Source organism: Bactrocera latifrons, unplaced genomic scaffold (genome assembly GCF_001853355.1).
Source record: "Bactrocera latifrons isolate USDA-ARS-PBARC rearing strain unplaced genomic scaffold, ASM185335v1 scaffold_58, whole genome shotgun sequence".
In the NCBI taxonomy this organism is placed as follows: Eukaryota; Metazoa; Arthropoda; class Insecta; order Diptera; family Tephritidae; genus Bactrocera; species Bactrocera latifrons.
In genome coordinates this window covers 1,501,970-1,520,029 of record NW_017537245.1, presented here as the reverse complement: position 1 = coordinate 1,520,029, position 18,060 = coordinate 1,501,970, and the positions used below count along the sequence as shown (strand labels likewise).

The 18,060-nt window shown below is 35.5% G+C and overlaps 2 protein-coding genes across 2 annotated transcripts in view; both read right to left on the bottom strand.

Moving 5' to 3' along the window:
- LOC108974710 (venom carboxylesterase-6-like) overlaps nucleotides 1–9,000 on the bottom strand; it is a gene marked incomplete in the record, with an annotated part of 10,745 nt that extends 1,745 nt beyond the window's left edge. Inside the window, 5 exon segments of the mRNA XM_018942720.1 lie at nucleotides 1–188; nucleotides 273–422; nucleotides 616–763; nucleotides 824–1,307; nucleotides 8,886–9,000. Of these exon segments, the coding sequence (XP_018798265.1) occupies nucleotides 1–188; nucleotides 273–422; nucleotides 616–763; nucleotides 824–1,126 (789 nt within the window).
- A 7,360-nt stretch (nucleotides 9,001–16,360) lies between these two features.
- LOC108974694 (venom carboxylesterase-6-like) lies at nucleotides 16,361–18,008 on the bottom strand. The gene is made up of 4 exons (XM_018942686.1): nucleotides 17,672–18,008; nucleotides 17,046–17,605; nucleotides 16,690–16,979; nucleotides 16,361–16,634 (listed from the first exon to the last, which is right to left on the bottom strand). The coding sequence occupies exons 1-4, from the start codon at nucleotides 17,829–17,831 to the stop codon at nucleotides 16,469–16,471; spliced, it is 1,176 nt and encodes a 391-aa protein (XP_018798231.1). The 5' UTR covers nucleotides 17,832–18,008; the 3' UTR covers nucleotides 16,361–16,468.
- Between the last annotated feature and the right edge of the window lie 52 nt (nucleotides 18,009–18,060).

Genomic DNA, 18,060 nt, shown 5'->3' with positions numbered 1-18,060 from the left:
ACCTTCGGATTGACGACTCAGCATATGTAGGTGCACGGAAATGGCACCAGCGCTTTGTCCAAATATGGTTACTTTTTCCGGATCGCCACCAAAAGCGCCAATATTGAGTTTAATCCAACGCAGCGCCAAATTTTGATCCTTAAGACCCAGATTGCCGGGCATATTAGCATCGTCGGTTGAGAGAAAACCTAAAGTAAGAAAAATCCAGCAGCATTATTCAATAATTAAAATGAAAGTTCTAGTATTAGTAAGTAAGAAAGCTTCATACTCACCAAATGGTCCTAATCTATAAGCGATGGATACCAAGATGACCTCTTTGGTTTCCATAATATATTCGGGACCATGTAATAGTGGACTGGCACTGCCACTAAACCAGCCGCCACCATGTATATAAACCATAACCGGCAGTAAATGTTTGGCGTCTATCTATCGGGAAGACATTTAATTTTATGGAATATATTGTATTTCAAATTCAAGGTTCAATTTCTCTAATCCCCCTCCTGTTCTTGAAACAATTCATCAACAATGTTTCTAAATTTATATATTTATATAACAGGGTCTTGTTATGGAATATCAGCGCAAYTTGGAAATTCCCACATTCTCGGGCGTACTCACTTACTATTGGTCTGTAGATATTYAAGTAAAGGCAATCTTCGACGCCTTCCACTACCGGATTTGGTAGTATGTAATTCTTTTGCACACAATTCTGCTTCGGTGCGGTCGCGTCCAACATACCCCACCACCGTGGAAATGATTTGGGAATCTGCAAAAGTCAAGTAACGCCATTAAATTAATCTACAATAAATTKAAACATTTTACGCACCGCAAAGCGCCGCTCACCCACTGGCGGTAAAGCGTACGGTATGCCCAGAAATGCCTCGAAATTGTGCGCACCTAAACCAGGCATAAGCCTGCCCTGCAAGCAACCCATTTCGTAAAGGCAAACTTTTGGCGAAGCCGAATGCTGCATAAACAACTCTGCTTCGGTGGTTTGACTACATATAATTGCTGTCAATGTGGAGATCGTAAAGATTATCTGCCATAATTTCGATGGACGAGGTATAGTGGGCAAGAGCGTGCTGTTCGGTGATAGTGTCACCACTGTTCTTGCTAACAAAGCAGTCATGAGGTTTTTTTTTTTTTTTTTTTTTTAGTGATTTTTTTTTGGTTTTTGTTGTTGAAACGTCTGAACCTCAGGCGCACTTCGCGTCTGCAAGTTTGTCTAGACCGAATKGTATTGTTTTTGTCTCTTTGTTGCCTCAAGAGCTCTCTTGACGTAAAATATGTCGCAAGTCACTTTGGCTAAGCTGTAAGAAAAATGTACGATTCATTCAATTCAGTAAAGCCAAAGGCTTTTAATTTTAATGATTTCAAAATAGTTTGCGCATTTATCATTTTTATAGAGAAATCTCTTACTGATCCAAATTGTATTTTATAAAAAGTCATTCATGATTCTTATATTTTTTAGGCAACATATATTTTTATGTGTTTACATTCTACAAATAGTTTCTTTTTTCGCATATTATTTGCTTACGCAGAGCTATTTCAATATTTAGATCTGAAAATAGTTGATCGTTTTCTACGCCAGATAAGCGGAAATACTTTGAAATATACATAAAACGTTTATAYTTAAAAATCCTCCCACATTTTTGAGAAATTAGCAAATACGCTGCGTGCCAGTTTCAATTTTTATGCTCTTGCAACCTGTGGCTACAGGGTATAATAGTTTTATTCACCTAACGGTTGTACGTATCTCCTAAAACTATCCGAGTTAGATGTGGGGTTATGCATGTCTGTATTTATAAATGATCAGGATGACTAACGAGACGAGTTGAAATCCGGGTGAGTGTCTGTCTGTCCGTCCATCCGTCCCTAATAGCTTCAAGTCACAATCTTCTTAAACCTATCAACCAAACTTGCTGACAACGAATACTTTTGGAACCTCCTTAGACTTTGTGAATGCCCTTCAAGGTATACAACCTCTATAATTCTAAATATTGTAAAAATGAGATTATAACTTTTGCCTTTATCCTCAGCTTTGATCCTTGCAAATTGCGATAATACAAACTGTTCCATTACAGTCGAACTTTGCCTTTCCTTAGTGTTTATTATTAGCATACTATATCAAAATATTCTTCACTGTATTTGTAGCTCGATATACTTGGAAATTTCCGTCATTGATTAGTGTGCACTCGGAACGATTTGTGGACAGGTGTTTATGAAAAATATCCATTTACGAAACTCATTCATAAATATGGATATGAATGAATGAAATATGTTTAACTAAAATTAGGCTTTTTTTTCAATTGGCACTCACATTTCAGCTAGATATTTATGGGCGGATAACTATTGGTTTTTGCAYCACGATAATACACCGACGYATACTGCATTGATTCTTCTTAAGTTTTGCGCCACATTTTCAACCAATATYGTGCCGTAACCACCGTATTCRCTTGATTTAGCTTTGTGTGACTTCTGGCTATTCACTAAACACAAACGACCACTCCGAAGAAGGCGTTTTAAGTAAATTGAACACATTGCAAGTGAATCTCTACGCGCATCGCAGTCTATTCCGGTAATGTACTTTAACAACTGTTTCGAGGATTGGGAAAAACGTTGGTACAAGTGTATTAGAGCGACGACATAGATTTAGAAGAATAAATTAAAAATTTTAACAAAGTCTTACTATTTTTTGCTCTTCTAGAAGTTAGATAYAGCCTTGAGAACTTGTGCGCTCAAGGTTAGCTGTGCTAAGTGCACCGTCGTTAAACGCGTTTTTCTCGAATCTGTACTTTTAAGTCCAGTCTTTATGAAATTTTTTTTCACTCTTAATTATTCTGTAAAGAGTTATCCTGCCAAAATATTTTTTTCCAAAAATTTCACAATTTCTTTGTTAGTAGGATATGTTTGTAACAATAAAAAAATCTAATAAAATACTATATTTCAATTTTTATATTAGAAAAAATTTGTTGAAAAAAGGGGGTCAAACCCATGTAACCCTTTAAGCCACAAAATTACCCAAAACAGATAACAGTTTTCTCTTCTTTTCTTGTTTACTTAGTCCTCAATCCAACGTCAGTAAAAGTTAAGTTAGTTTGCTCAATAACTTCTCTTCTAAGGAAAAAAAGAAGGAGCCACACAAAAGGCTTCGGTAATAAGAATGTATTCGAAGGAAACCGATTTTCTTTGCTGCTCCCTAAGTGGGCACCTCAATGTTATCCAGCAGTATGATGAACTTCGTAAGTTGAATGGCTTTTTCATATAGGAAATATAAATAAATATATACCGAGAGTTGGCATTGAATGCCGAGCTACTTCCCCCGTCCGGTATTAATAATTCTTATATAATTATTTCTTAAAATAATTTTAGAATCATTAAAATATGTTTTCACATAATGCAAAATTTAATAACTGTAACTTACTAGTCACTATTTAATGTATAAATTAAATTTGTTGCACCATCTTCTAGTTTCAACAATTTTTTAGTAAAAGTACACGGAGCACAGTTTGCACTTGCTTTTAGCTTTTATTTTTTTTACATATAAATATATTGTTATCCTTCATACCGATTTAACTCCAATCGTACTTAATAACTTTACACATGAAGCTCTTATAGGGCAACCGTCTGCTCTGGCTAACCAAACACTTCTGATTTAAGAGCTCGCCGATTTGGCTGAATTTTTAGTTGCCGCCAACAGTAGTGAGACCAATAGAGAAATAATAAATATTAAATATACCGACAATACCGGCGAGAACAATGAATAGTCTCTTCAGCAATTGGCCGAATACTGAATATGAGTGTATGTACGTATATTATACAATAGGTTCTAATAAAATATACTATATATACAAGTACTAGTATGTATAAGTATGTATGAAGTGTTGTCGGTGAAGTAGTTTTCCAGGATTTATTAGAATTTTTTTTTAATAATTGTAAGCGCTCCACGGGCCGACATGCAGCATTAATGTAATTTGTATTACAAACAAATAACTGTTTATAATAATCAAGCGATAAAATTACACTTTAAAGCGAATTAGTTAGATTTATGAGGTAATGCTGCATTAAATCTACATATATAATTATTTATTTTCCCTACTCGTATTAAGCGCTCAGGCAAGGTACTTTCATGCTTTGGCATAGGCTTCTTCCTAATTCATAGTCATACATTATTCACACCCGCTTACATGAAGCGCCTCACTTTCTTTGAACAGTGGTCACCTCTGCTTCGTTTGCTCAAAAATGGTGGAGAGCCGATTCGGACTGACGTATGGAAGGAATTTAATTGAAAGCGTACAAAATACAGGTTGTGCAAGAACTTGTCCTTCCCAAACGACATGCATATGATGCCGGTGAGAACGTAACCGTCAATGGCGACCGTTATCGCGCCATGATAACCGACTATTTGATGTCTGAAACTGAAGCTCGTGATCCCTGCGACATTTGGTTTAAACCATTTTTCAGAATTACGTATATGTATGTGTTTTCAACATTGTCTCAAATTCTTCATCAATACATAGTGCTGTAAACTTGGCAACAAAAAAGTTTTTAACGTCAGCTTTACAAATTGAGAACACTGTGCGACAGACTCGATCAAGTTTCAATTGCAATGCCTACTGAGAAACATTATTAATTATTTTTATTACGGCAATTTATTGCGGAAATACAATAAGAATTACTAATTCAAACAGTGGTGATATGTTATAATAATAAGGTATTCGGATGTCGGCGCGTGTATTATTTTACAAGTTTTTGGGAGAGACTCCGCGCAAAGTTGAGGATCATTGATTGTGCGATTGTCACCAATTTTTGGCATAGTTGTTAGATAAAACAAAAACAACCAATAACTTCGGCTGCACCGAATCTATAGTAGGCTCAAATGGTGCATTTCTTATATCATAAATGGTCATATAAAGATCTTTGTCATAATTTTGAATTTGAAGATCGTGCATCGTACCGTAATCTGTGTAAGCTCGACACAATGGGAAAAGTGTACGAAAATATAATACGAAACCSCTAGGAGTCAGCATTCCTGGAAGCCGGCTTATTTTCGGAGAGATAATTCGGCCTTATAAAAAAGAGATCCACTCGCCCTACGACAAGTCCTCGATATTGCAAAATGTGCAGTAAGTRGCAAGAGATGGAAAGACGGCATGAATGAGTACTGCGCCCTAATTATCACCGGATGCCAAGATGCCGTTCAACACGGCCAATTGGCACACGGCACACTTAATCAAAGCCCTGGATGAAAAAATACCTCTTAAGCACTATAACGAGTTATTTTAAAAATAGAAGACTTATTTATGATACAGACGAAGAATTAGGYCCACTATTATTGAACCTCATTTATGATGGGGTGCTAAGAAGACAGYAACCAGAAGACGTGCATTTGCGGACGAGCTCTTGGTGGTAAAACGAATAGAGCTTACCATAGSGGAATACGATATTGCCTCACAGTCGCAGCTGAAGTATTGGGAGTAATATTGGACTCCGAATTAAAATTTAAGGAACACCTTGCCTATACTTCCGGTAAAGCAAACAAAATTTATAATGCTCTATCGAGAATGGCCAATAGAGGCTGCGTGCGTTCTAGCTGGGGTTTTTAATAGAAAAAGCAATGAGTTGCAGTGCATTGGTTTTCTGTAATTTGTGTAATAAATGCTTTCCAGACTGTATAAACCGACTCTGCTGACCCAAATAATTAGTGGACATGGGTGTCAGACATGTACAGAGTAAATAAGGGACTCTCAACATGGATTATTTTATTGCCCTCGCTTTTTAAATGTAAGGGAAAAACTGAAAAGCACACTATATGGTAATTTCACTATCGATTAATTAACGCCACTCACGTGTCAGTGAGTTRAGAAATGGAAAGCKGTTAGCGAAGCGTCAGTTCGCATAATAGAGGAGTTGTCCTGTSCCTCCCACGAAGTAATTCTAAATCGGTGGTTCTATGGTAGAATCTTGAGTTGAGAATAGGTTAGGTYTTGYGGATTAAAGTTCCGCACTCCGGCTTTCGATGCTTCCCCCTACTATAAAAAGAAGAAAACAATATATATAAATATATGTAATTGAGTTGAAAAGAAAGCGAAAACTTGAATAATAATCAATAACTGCAAGTTTTTTCTAATTTTCCGCATTAAAATATTTGCTCAACTAAATTGCCCTCCCCCATGGAAATACCTTTGTTCGACACGTGTACTTGCAATTAAAGTTAAGTTGCACACGAGTTGTCAATTTAACTATTAACAATGGAGATATGTAGGTGTGTAAATAAGTATGGAAAAAGCTATAATTATATTCATATTTCGTATGTAATGCACATACCTACAATTATACACTGGATTAGAAACATAGCATATTACATTATTATAAATATAATGTGTTTTTTGCACAAATTTACTCTTAAATACATATTTAGGTATGTATTAATATGACAAGTATAAAAAATAATTATGTTAATCTACCATATATTTATTAAATAATTTTCTTTATAAAACTATTTTCATTTAATTTTGGAGATCTTGAACCAGAATTTACACTCCTAAAGTTCTCACACGAATGAAAAACAAAAATAGTGGTAATTTTCGGGAAAGCATTGACGATTTGAGCTCTGGAACACCGAACATTTGCGATTTCAGCGAGCGATATCGCTTAATTATACTTATTTCTAGGTTATGTAATGCCCCTTGCAATTATTAGGCCATTAATAATAATTACGAGAAGTTTACAATATTCAGCGAAACTCTTCAGACAACAGCTCTGAATTTGAAACTCTATAGTTTTGGAGGACAATTACTCAATTAAATTCTGAAGATAGCTGAAAATCCTAGTAAGACATTTTACTCTAGATTATCGTATGATATTACAACGTACTTTCTTGAGAGTTTTCGTGAAATTTTTTATACCGTAGGAAAACAATTGCAAGCTTTCTAAACCCTCAAAATCTGAAAGAGTTCATTATTATCATTATTAAAACATATCATAACAATAAATGTCCAATCTCAACAAAATGTGTGAAAACCCTGGTACATGGAAGTAGTCTGATAATATGTTGAAAATTTGGCCTAGTAAACGATAGTTATACTAGTATACGAAACTAAAATATATTAAATGAAGTTGATACGGATATATAATATATAATATTACCATCCAATTATATATTATACATTCCAATATATAATATATCTAACTATTTAGGCTTCGACACAGAAGGCAAACAGGGAATGGTATATATGGATCATGTTAGGTTGTCAAAAAATTCTTGCGGTATTTTTATTGAATTTTCAATTGTTCATAAACATTTTTTTGTTGACTCATGCCCAGCTCTTGACCGATGCTACGGCTGCTACTATGCCGGTCTCTTTCGACCAATTAAGCGATTTTATCGCAATTTTCGACGACAGGCCTTCCGGAGCGTGGCGCATCTTCGAGCACCTCTACACCAGAGCGAAAACGTTGAAACCATCGTTGTGCGGTGGAAATGGAAACTGTATCGGGTCCATAGACTGCACAAATTTTATTGGCGGCTTGAGATGCAGTTTTGCCTTTATCGTAGTAGTACTGTAAAATATGCCGTATTTTCTCTATATTTTGCTCCATGTGTGCGACTATAACTCACGAACGACTTAAAAGAAACGTCAATCAATAAAACACGTGTTAGCTCGTGAAATGAGCTTACCAAAAAGGTATAGCATGACCCGATGCGACGAATAAAACTAGAACTACGCGCTCTCAGCGCCAACCAGCGAAAATACTGCAAGACATTTTTGACAAACTAATAGTTTACCCAGACTAGTCCACTTAAACTGGGCATCAATTCCAATCGCTAAAAACTTCTTTCTGTGATGGATGTTTTTTCTTCATTAGAGTGTGTGGCACGTGTTTGCTTACAAAACGAAAGTTTGTCTTACGATTTTTACCTTGCAAAAAGTGTTAAACAACAAGTTTCCTAACCATATTATTTTTCCATTGAAATATTATATATTCATTATTATTTATAGAAAACGAGTATTTGATTGGTATAAAGGATTCAGACGTAAACGAGAACTTCCCTCATGCGAGTCGATCATCCACCTCAGTTACTGTTGATAATATCGATAAAGTTGCAAAAAACAGTGTTCAAAAATTGTCGTGTTGGCATCAAAGAGATAGCAGAAGATCTATGGATAATATTTTGAATATGAAACGTTCCAACACTAGACTCCTACCAAAAGATCTGAATCTTTTGCAAAACCAATCTCAAGTAGATGTCGCAGTAGAGTTGYTTCACAAGGTAGCTGAGAACCCTACATTCATCACACCCATCATTACTGGTGAAGAGATGTGGATTTATGAATGAAAATATGAGGTCGAAAATAACCGACTATCTAGTGAATAGTGCTCCAAAAATGAGCAGAAACTGAAAAAAAAAAAAAACAAAATTCGTTGAAAGCACTGAACGCAACCGAAGCTCATAACAAATCTATGGAAAATTCAATTCAGCTTTGACATATGTACTTGTGTCGGCTCAGGAACCTATTTTGAAGCCGAAGATTTGTATTAAAATACGTAAAATAYGTGCATTTGTCAGTCTACGTCACATTTGATCGGATGGTATTAAACGAGGGTTCACGTAATTGAAGAAGCTAAAGAGCAGGCACATTTTACATGCACTTTTAAATAAATCTAAACACAGTTTAAGATTACATACCTCTCCACATCAATAAACGTGCCTTTAAAGTCAACGTTGTTCATGAGTCATTTTGCCAATATTTTGGTCAAAAGTAAGGCGTAAACATAATCACAAATTCGTGTACGATAGCAAGATAGATAGATTGCACTTTTAAAATAATTATAAAAATAAAAAAATAAAAAATTTCACACTTTCTAATATAACTTCAATATACCGTTATCTTAAATCAATTCAGCAATCAATTAGAAAAATTTAAACCACTGCGCATTCGCTAGCTGCACGAGTTTGAGTTATCATTAACTGCTCTAACAAGTACACTAGTTAATTCGGGCACGATTTGCCTACTGAAAAGTTGTACGCTTCGTTGGGGCCTTTTATCACTGGAGCGCATGGTCAAAAATCATGATCAACGATATATGTATGTCAGCTATGAGGCGTACGTAGGCATTTTGGGTACAGACAGTAGCAACACATAGCGCGTATTATCGCTTAACTCCATTTGTGCACATATAGACAAGTATGCGTTGCTATAGTGGGGCAATAAGTGTGGGTACTTGCTGCCGCGCTGTGGCACAAGGAGTGTGATAGTAAAGCCTTTACAAATTTCTTTCTTTGAGAACGTGGAGATAACAATTTTGTAAAAGAAAAATTTACTTCATATTTTTTTATGATTCAACAAATGTCTGCAACATTGTTTAGGTCATGCTTTAATAGCTGARAAGTACTTCAGAGAAAAATTGTGTCATATCAGTAGAATTTCAGTGTTTCTGGCATTAATCCCGAGTTGTGGTTAACCAAAATTTATAWTCCTACTTCTATGTTGTGCCACTAATATAAACCAATTGAAAGGATCAGCTTACAGAGGGAAATTTAATTATGAACTTCTAACAGCTGACTCAAACTCAAAAGTTTGTGACGTATTAAGCCAAAATCAAAGCATCTAAGAGGGTGATACATTCTAGACTCCATACTCACAGAAACTTCAAATTTAATGATAACCGTTTATTATCCATCGAAAAAACATTCTTTGGCATTTATTTTTTGAATATTATCTCTTTCAAATRTTGGCTGCAGCTACGTCTCAGWTKKTCCATGGTAAATGGCGAATGACACGCGTAATGTCTTGCTCCACGGCCTGAATCGAAGCGGGATTATTCGCATATACTTTAAACTTCACATATCCCAACAGGAAAAAGTCGAACGTTATGCTTTCACACGATCTTGGTGACCAATCGACCGGCCCAATACGTGAAATTATCTGTTCACCGAAGTTTTCTCTCAATGAAACCATTTATTGATGAGATGTGTGGAAAGTGCCGTCGTCTTGTTGAAACCAAATAYCGCCGAGATCACGTYGTTCAATTTCAGACATCAAATAGTCGATTATCATGGCACGGTAACGGTCGCCATTGAAGGTTATGTTCTCACCGCCATCATTTTTGAAGAAATATGGACCGATGATTCCACCGGCYCACAAACTACATCAAACCAATGTTATTTCTGGATGAAATGGCATYGCTTGAATCTTTTCAGGCTTCCCTTCGTTCCAAATGCTTCAATTTTGCTTGTTTACATAAATATTGAGCCAAAAATAGGTCTCATCGCTGAACAAAATTTGGCTCGAATACATCGGATCTTCWTAGAACTTTGCAAGAGCCTATTCAGCGAAGCGTTATCACTTGCGAAGGTCGAGCGGCTTCAGTTCTTGTACACTTATTTATGTACATTAGGGTAATATGTAACTTATTGCATTTTTTCTTTTCTTTTTCAAACCATAATTTCGTGAGGTCAAATAATGGCCGAGGTTATATTAAAATTACATAAAAGTTTAAAATAACTATACGATTTCGTCTTCCCAACGACGATAGCAGAAAAAAGTTTCTCATAAATCTGCCACCTCAATCTTTATTATAAGTATGCGAGCTCTCCACTAGATGGATGACACTAGAAAGATATCATAAATAATAAATTTGACTAAAAGTCTATCAAAATAAGAGAAAACGTTTAAAATAAGAGAAAACGTCAAAACGATTTTCAAGCCAAAATTACACACCCTAATGTGGATCTCTATTTGACAGAAACATATCCACTAAAGAAATCTACAAGCTTTAAATTCAAAATATTTGATAACTGAGTGTGTCATAAAGATGTATGTACATGTATTATTTTTTCTCATACACATATATGCATCTATCAAATACGCTATTATTTTGTTTGAAATGTCTTATCTTCGCATGTGCAGYTTTGGTGCGCAGTTGGAATGCACAGAGTTCAGAATAATGCGCATAATTATGTGGGAAAAAATATATGAATAGAAGAAATGCGAAGGGGGTGAATTGGATTGCCATTTTTTATTGTAATACCATTAGTTAGCATGCTGGACTCTAACTACTACTTAATTCGATAACGTCGCTGTCTGGGGTATTACGATAATTATATAACTAGCGTAATCCAAACTAAAGCTCTATGAGACAAAATATCACTTAATTGAGTAAGTAGGAGTTCCGATTATTATACACTGAGCAGGGTATATTAAGTTTACAATGAAGTTCGTARYACCCTATAAAATATATACACAACATAAATTATCAGCGTCCTTCAGTTTTTGAGATATCGGTTTGAAATTTGGCACACGTCCGCTATGGAAGCRCTACAACATATAGCTGTCAGGCAAACTGAACGAAAAAATAAAATTCTTGTAGGTATTCTAGCTTCTGTATAACAGAAGTTTAAGTTTTTTATTTTATTTTATTTTATTTTTTTTTTTAGGTAGGCAAAGTGGCTATAATTCCAGTGCGAACATTAATAAGGTTCACCAGGCTCCCCTGCATTCACAAACATCTATTGTCTGGTTTGATTTGTATACGAACTCATTATTAGTATTATTTTTCTTAAATAGAAATGACAAAATKAGAGGCACAGCCACATTATGTTTCCTGGAGAGGGGACAAATACGCCTTACAGCACGTTTCTTGAGATGAACTTTTGGTGAACGAGATTTTATTGAAATAAAGGTTCTACTTGTAGATCTTAAGAAGTACACGCTTTTACTTTGTAGTATATACAGGTATGTATATACATTGTGACAAAAAGGTAGCCGGATATTGTAAATAAAAAGCAAAATATTTGCTTATTCATTAAAATTTACTTTGTCACCATCAAAGTAATACCCACCAGATGTAATACATTTATGCCAACATTTTTTAAACTGTCAACACACTTTTCATAAGCACTTAAGGCCATAGCTTCTTCAGCGAATTTTGTTTAATTTGTTCAACCGACTTAAAACGGATTTGACGGAGGGRCAATTTCAGTTTAGGGAACGAAAAATTTACACGAAGCCAAATRCGGTAGGTGATCGGTAGTATTCGTTGCGTTTTTGTCACTTTTTCCCTTCATTCTAATGATTTTTGACAATTTTGCAGTCAAATTCGTATACTGATGTCTCATCGGCAATTGTAATGCTCTCCATGAATGTGGTATCGGACTTCGCACGATCAASCATRTCTAAAGAAGCCTGTTCACAGTATTCTTTTTAAACAAAAATCAGCTTTTTCGGGACGCGTTGTATATCCAAAATATCCACCAAAATCTTCGAAGGTTGTCCTGATCACTACTAGATAAATCTACATAAATATYTGCTATAAAGAAACTGGTTGAAAGATCACGCTCCTATTTGGCATAGTAATTAAGKATAGTTCTATCCGTACCAACTTAGCAAAATTATTTTTTTTTTTGATATATCATTTACCCGGGGAGTTTAATTACAATTTTCGGGKGTTTTTTGAGCCAGCGATTTTTAAGTCGAAATTTAAAAATCYASAAAATCRGCYGTATATGAGATATGTGATATATAGYAAATGTCTGATCTTSCCGATCAATAGAACCTGTGTATTAAATTTTATTGGGATATCTCAAAAACTGACAAACAAATTTTTATGATCTCWAAAACACTCCGTYTTAAAAATCGGTAGCGTCTTAGGAAAAGTTGTTCAAAAATATCAGTGGAACCTTTGGCGCATATGGAAATTTACGTTTTTTCTCCCGTTGTAAATCGATCCGCTTTAATACATATACATACCTACACATGGTGTAAAGCCCTATGTTACAACCAAAGTCACTACCACCTCCACCTCAAATTCAGCTCCTTCTTAGCTTTCATATTGGATTGAAATTCTTGAATAGCACCTACACATAATATAACCGATGAGATCTTACTAAACAGRCCTATGTATGAATACATGTATGCATGAGGCCATAAGATTAAATAAACAGAAATTGCACCAATTTGAGAGCATCGCACGTGCAACAGCAAGGCATGTCCTTGAAAATGAACCGGAATGATCGTTGCACAAGCGCTTGCACATTTAAATAAACTTTACTGCATTTTACTTATTTCATTTTGCATCTTCTGTGCTCACCAACTCGTTGTTAAACAGCTTAGTAGTCGTGTGTGCATTTGTGCAACAGCAATTTTGTCGGCTTCCTTTTTTGAGGCATACAAATTTCAATGCCTGCTTGCAGATAATGCTCGAACGAAGGCCTGATGCCTTCAAAGTCTACATACATACGTACACACATATTTATCTGCATACGTACATATACTTATATATTTACACGCATAATCTACTCAAAGGCGCGCACGCGTGAGCTTGAAAATTTTCAATGTCGCATTTTTGTTCAATATAAGCACAAATACTTCGAGCATACACACATACATACGCACTTAATAATATAATATACATAAATATTCATATATGCGTAAAAATAAGAAATCATGTGCGGAACACAATGCTCGCGACAGACTGCAGCAGCACGACAGYGAACTGAAAATGGCGTTGTGAATCCTACTACATGAACGTTTGTGAGAGGGCAGCAACATAACAATGGCCGGCATGTACACAAAACAACGCAGTTGTCCATTTTGCATATACACAATTTCGTTGTGGCCATACCAATACCTTGCAATTCAATGAAATTTTAATATTTTGTTCAAAGTGAAATTTTTATGCAATATATAAGTAAATAKGGAAATTTATTTGTTTTAAATTATCAATTGTTATTATAAATGATGTAACAGAGCTATTTTATGATTTTATTTGTAGAATAACGTCAGGTTTGTTAGAGCTATGAGTAATTTTATATTTTATATATTAGTGGCATCACCACTCTACCTCATCTCCCTATCTCCCATTCTACTGTCAACTCTACTGTCGTCCTATGTCGTTGGCAAATATAGGATTAAATTGAAGTTAGCGAGAACGACAACTGTYGGCCTGCAGTCGTGTAGTCGTGCAGCTGTCAAAATAGGTCCGTCAATAAGAACGTGTGTATTTTAATATTTGACAGATGTCGTTTGCAGTCTGTCGCGAGCATTGTATTCAACACATCATATTCGCGATTTCATTGGAACGTCATTCACGCCGCCCACCTTTTGACTACCGGCTGTTGATAAGGGCATGCGAACAAATACAAATAAATAAATGGGTCACAAGCACAGTATTGTATTTATTTACATACGACTGCATTAAGTAACAGTCAGATAATCTTATTTTCGATGAAAACGTGAAGCTCGAATCCACCTATCAGTTTAGTAAGGCTAGCACACACCCCTAAGACGTTAAAGGTTATTATACCCTGAACAGGGTATATTAAGTTTGTCACGAAGTTTGTAAAACCCTGAAGGGAGCGTCGGAGACCCTATAAAGTATATATCTAAATGATCAGTGTGTTGAGCCATGTACGATTTAGCCATGTACGTCTGTCTGTCTATATACCTCAGTATATATACCTCAGTTTTTAAGATATCGTTTTGAAATTTTGCATATGTCATTTTCTCTTCAAAAAGCTGGTCATTTGTCGGAACTGCCGATATCGGACCACTATAACATATAGCTGCCATACAAATTGAACGATCGGAATCAAGTTCTTGTATGGAAAGTTTTCCCATTTGAGAATGTATCTTTAGCAAAGTTGGCACAGAATATTTTCTAGGGCAACAATGTAATCTCCGAAGAAATTTTTCAGATTGGTTAACTATAGCATATAGCTGTCATGCAAACTGAACGATCGGAATCYAGTGCTAGTATGAAAAACTTTTGCATTTGATAAGATATATTCACCAAATTTGGTATAGATTACTTCCTAAGGCAGCAATGTAATCTCCGAAGAAATTGTGCAGATCAGCTTACTATAGCATATAGCTGCCATACAAACCGAACCGAAAAACTTTCGCATTTCACGTGGTAAATTCACAAAATTTTACATAGATTATTGCTTAAGGTAATAATATAATCTCCGAAAAAATTGTTCAGATCGGATTACTATAGCATATAGCTTCCATATAAACTGAACACATAGTTACTAAAAGAAATGCACCTGTAAAGGTTATATTAGCTTCGGTGCAGCCGAAGTTAACGTTTTTTTTTGTTATAATTTAATTTTATCAACTTCTGATTTTCAAAAAATCAATTTTTGTATTGCATATCTAGCGTCAGCAATAGCGATGACRTGGTTTAGACAATAAGATTTGCCATTCCATTATGTCACGTTTCACTTAGGTATAACACTGAGAAATTCCTAAAGATTATTACTTAAAGTCACATTCTCTTGTGGCTGTCATAAGAGCTCTTCACACAAAACATCTTCTCAGAAGAGGCCTCTTTAATAGTTTCGTTAAACAAACGCAATTCTCGCTATTTGGACAAGTGCTTGTGTGATTTCGGAAAAGCAATTGCATCCTAAAAATTTACGGTTTGGTGGGGATTGTGGTATGGCGATATCATCGGACTCTATTTCTTTTGAAATGAGGCGGCAGATGCCGTTAACATCAATAACAAGCATTATAACATGATGATGACCGACCTTTTCTCCATGACATTTTATGCAATCGACGCGATCGATCTCTATTTCTAACAAGGCAGTGCGCTGCCTCATATCTCACTTCTAAACATGGACATATTGTCAAATAGCCATCAAGATCACATGATTATCGCCTCTAGATTATCTTCTCTGGGTGTACATTATATGTAAGGCTTGCGGAAATTACAAACAACGACTTTTTTAGAAACCATTTTATCGGGTTCTTCCACTGTTATCTGTATTCTGGATTCTAGATATAATGATAAATGGCGGACAATTTAAATATTTGGTAAATTTTGGTACACCACAGGGTGTTAATTTCAATAATGCGTTAATTTAGGAACAGCCTAGCACCACCACCAAACACGTTTTCCCCGGGGTCCTTCTGCATTTTTGGTTTACCTTATTGTTAAAACTCGCTACAAGTCTCTCTTTTACAAGCATAAATTAAATGGGCTTAATTAAGTAAACTTTGCGCCGTCAATTAGGTACTAAGTGATTTCTAGTTATTTCCTATATGGTGTATTTCGGTTTACTCTAACAATTTTTGCAGGGTTCAGTGAAAGATTACCTCTCGCTCGAAGAGACTTTTTAAGAATTTTAACAGCAATGTCAAGGGGTTAAATGACTCAACAATTTTTTGATTAATTTAGATGAAACAAAGCATATCCGCTGTCTTGAAGCTAATATAGCACTCATCTGATTTGGAAATGAAAATATGAGTGATTTGAGTTCAGTTTCAAATAGTGATTTGAGAAATTAGAATACGAATAATTCGCTCCTATGAACTTGAACAAAATAAATAAATAAATATCCTACATACTCCGATTTAACTAAGTCAAGTGTTAGTATGACTTTATTTTCGGCTTTATTGCAATAAGAAAGTATATATATGTACATATATACAAAACATAAAAAATATGTATATATATGCATTCAAAGCCGGCAAATTTCATATAGGTTTTCCCAAAATGCCATTCGATCATTATTCCAAGGTATACCAGATTCGAATGGTTCCTCCTTCTTTGCAATCGACAAAGATGCACAATTCGGAAAATTTATTTCATTACATTCTTCGATGCCAGCAAATTCATCTGAATAACTGAAGAAAAGGAAACATAACACTAATTCATACACTTATTTTTAGACTCACTCACCCATTTTCGGCAAAAGACTGATATAACCTCACATAGCGTCTAACCAACGCTGCCTCACGAGACTTCTTTAAATAACCATACGATACTCCGCGTGGTCCTTCAAACAGAAACAGCGAATCATCAACGTGTGCTGTGCCAAAATCTTTTAAGCTATTTGTAAATATTTTCGAATATGAATAGGGTCCGCGATAATCAAAATTTATTATTCCTCTAAAATCAGTGCGGTTAGAATCGACATTATAACTTAAAAGCCTGTAAGTTGGGTATACAAAATAGGCGTCTCCCAAAAGCTAAAAAGGAAAAAAATATTTAATTATAATTACTTTCATATGTATGGATATTTCCTATTTATTTACCTCCAAAAAGCCATCCAATGTTTCATCMTTTAATTCGCGTTTACCATCCATATACTCGGTTACCAATGATTCTATCACATCTTCTGTGTCGCAAACAAAAGGTAAGTCCAGCATAATGCTCAATCTTTTGCTAAACTCTTTATTGAACTCTTTCCGCAATTTCTTATTGGTTGTCAATCGAAGTGCCATAGCCAAACCCTCACCTTTGGCAGGTGCATTACCAACGATCCAAGATATATTATTGGCCGTTCCAAACGGTACGTATGGTTCTCTTGGGTTGTTTGTTAAAAATGCACCACGCCAGCACTTATCTTCAACATTCGGACGGAAAATTGCAAGTGGTTGCTCAGGCCAAATTTTAAGATCATCAATAGCTCGCAGCAAGGTTTTCGGTTTGATCGATCGCAACGCGTGAACTAGGCCAGCGGAACTTAGATATTCAGCTTCTCTTACACCAGCAGCTTTAGCCAATTGAACCACTTGGTCTCTAGGATCGTTTAATGGCAAAGCGAATGGTGAGTTTGCGGCGCCACTCATCATAATAGCGTTATTGAATAGACCTGAAAATGTGTTGAGATTACAATGCTTCCAATACTAGGTATCGCCTATATGGCCTCATAAATTACCCTCTTCATTGTTATTCATTAAGTGTAAATGGACTGATGCAGCGCCAGCACTATGACCGAAAATAGTCACTCGTTCGGGATCACCGCCAAAAGCCGAAATGTACTTYTKAACCCATTGTAGTGCTAATTTCTGATCTTTAAGTCCATAATTTCCCGTCATCTGTTCATCGTTAGTAGAWAKGAAACCTGTAGAAAATAACACMATAATGCAAATAATATTGGCATGGATATGTCGAAATATCTTGAAAACATGGTTATTGCTTCAAAAATATTCCAGTCGAACACGAAAATTTGTAGTATTTTAGAAGTGAGCAGATTTCTAAAACTTAACTTTATATCGGATGTTTAATATTACTCATAGTTTTAAAAGGGTATCTCTATAGAGATAA